At 56.4% G+C, this 1,212-nt stretch overlaps 1 protein-coding gene across 1 annotated transcript; it reads left to right on the top strand.

Moving 5' to 3' along the window:
* Nucleotides 1–144: 144 nt before the first annotated feature.
* KVP18_001428 (uncharacterized protein) lies at nucleotides 145–1,023 on the top strand (the record flags this gene model as incomplete). Its single annotated transcript, XM_067951431.1, has 1 exon — nucleotides 145–1,023. One exon carries the CDS (start codon nucleotides 145–147, stop codon nucleotides 1,021–1,023), a length of 879 nt encoding a protein of 292 aa, XP_067805858.1.
* Between the last annotated feature and the right edge of the window lie 189 nt (nucleotides 1,024–1,212).

Below are 1,212 nucleotides of genomic sequence, written 5' to 3'. Positions count from 1 at the left end.
CTTGCTTGCAGCTGCCGCGGTTAGCAAGACCCACCAGGGGAGGATCCACATTCGGAAAAATATGTGAGATACACGTACGATAACTCTGGACGACTTTTGTGACGCGCCCCACACATGCGAATGGTTGTGGAAATCATTTCAATAATGTCTTGCAGCCCGTCCACATCACAAGTGGTGTCTCCATCGTCCTTGTCACAGTCGCTCTGTAACTGTCGAGAGCCTTTTTGGCCCAAGGCCGTTGACGGCGTGGCGCCTCATTTGCTAGAAGCGTTCGGATTGGGCACGCCGATGGCTGCCACTCCGGCCGAGCAGGAGTCTTCCAACTTAGCTCCCCAGTTCTTTCGAATGGAGAACGACACCTCGTCAGGGAGCTCCTGCATCGAATCTGACTCGGAATCCTCGAGCTCAGCATTTGACCACATGCCTCCAGAAGAGACCAAGGCGGTGATCGCCGCGAGAATGGCCAAGGCTTACAAAACTCTGCAATCCATGCCTGGCCGACGCGTCAAACAGCCAGCAGAAACTCAGCAGAAACTTAGCAGCGAGCCCTACGTGCAACAGCTGGAGACCATCAACCATCGACTGATGGTGCTTGAGGAGAAAGTCGGCTCCATTGCGACTCATATGGAGACGACTCCCAGCACTTTCGCTGTATGTCCAGCCTCTGACGATGTCGAACCGCCCCTCTGGGCTCTACCTCTGAGGTGCGGCGCCTCCCACCGGAACACTTTGGACCTCCGGAGGTGGGTGGCAGGCGCCGGAGTGGACTTGGCCAAAATACATGACATATGGGCTACGGGATCGGACACTGTGCTGCTTCTCGCTAGTCCGGTGTATCTGGAAAGCCTCCTGAAGACGGTAAACGCCAGCCGACGAGGTTCGTTCCAGCTTGTCCCCGCCCGTAAGCCAAGGTTTCGACTGGCCTCCTGGGTCTCGCTGCGCAGCCGTCTGATCAACAAGCAACGCACCCGCGCTTCCCGCAGTCCCCTCCACGACTGTCGGCACTGCCGCCTCGAAGGGTAGCTTTGTCGAATCGTCGTACGTGTGCCCTCTTAAGCGCGCTCGTGTATCGTTTTTGTCTTTGTCAAATCCTGTTCAAGTGCACTCGTGTGTGTTGGGCCATGTTTCACGGTGATCGTACGTGTATCTCCCATATTGTCCCAAATGTGGCTCCTCCACTGGTGGCTATTGCTGACCGCGTCAGCTTCAACC

Source organism: the organism of the source record quoted next, assembly GCF_019968955.1.
Source record: "MAG: Porospora cf. gigantea A chromosome Unknown PgA_NODE_9027_length_1212_cov_338.677, whole genome shotgun sequence".
NCBI classification, from domain to species: Eukaryota; Apicomplexa; class Conoidasida; order Eugregarinorida; family Porosporidae; genus Porospora; species Porospora cf. gigantea A.
Note: the sequence above shows the minus strand (reverse complement) of the source record. Positions and strands in the feature narration are given on the sequence as shown.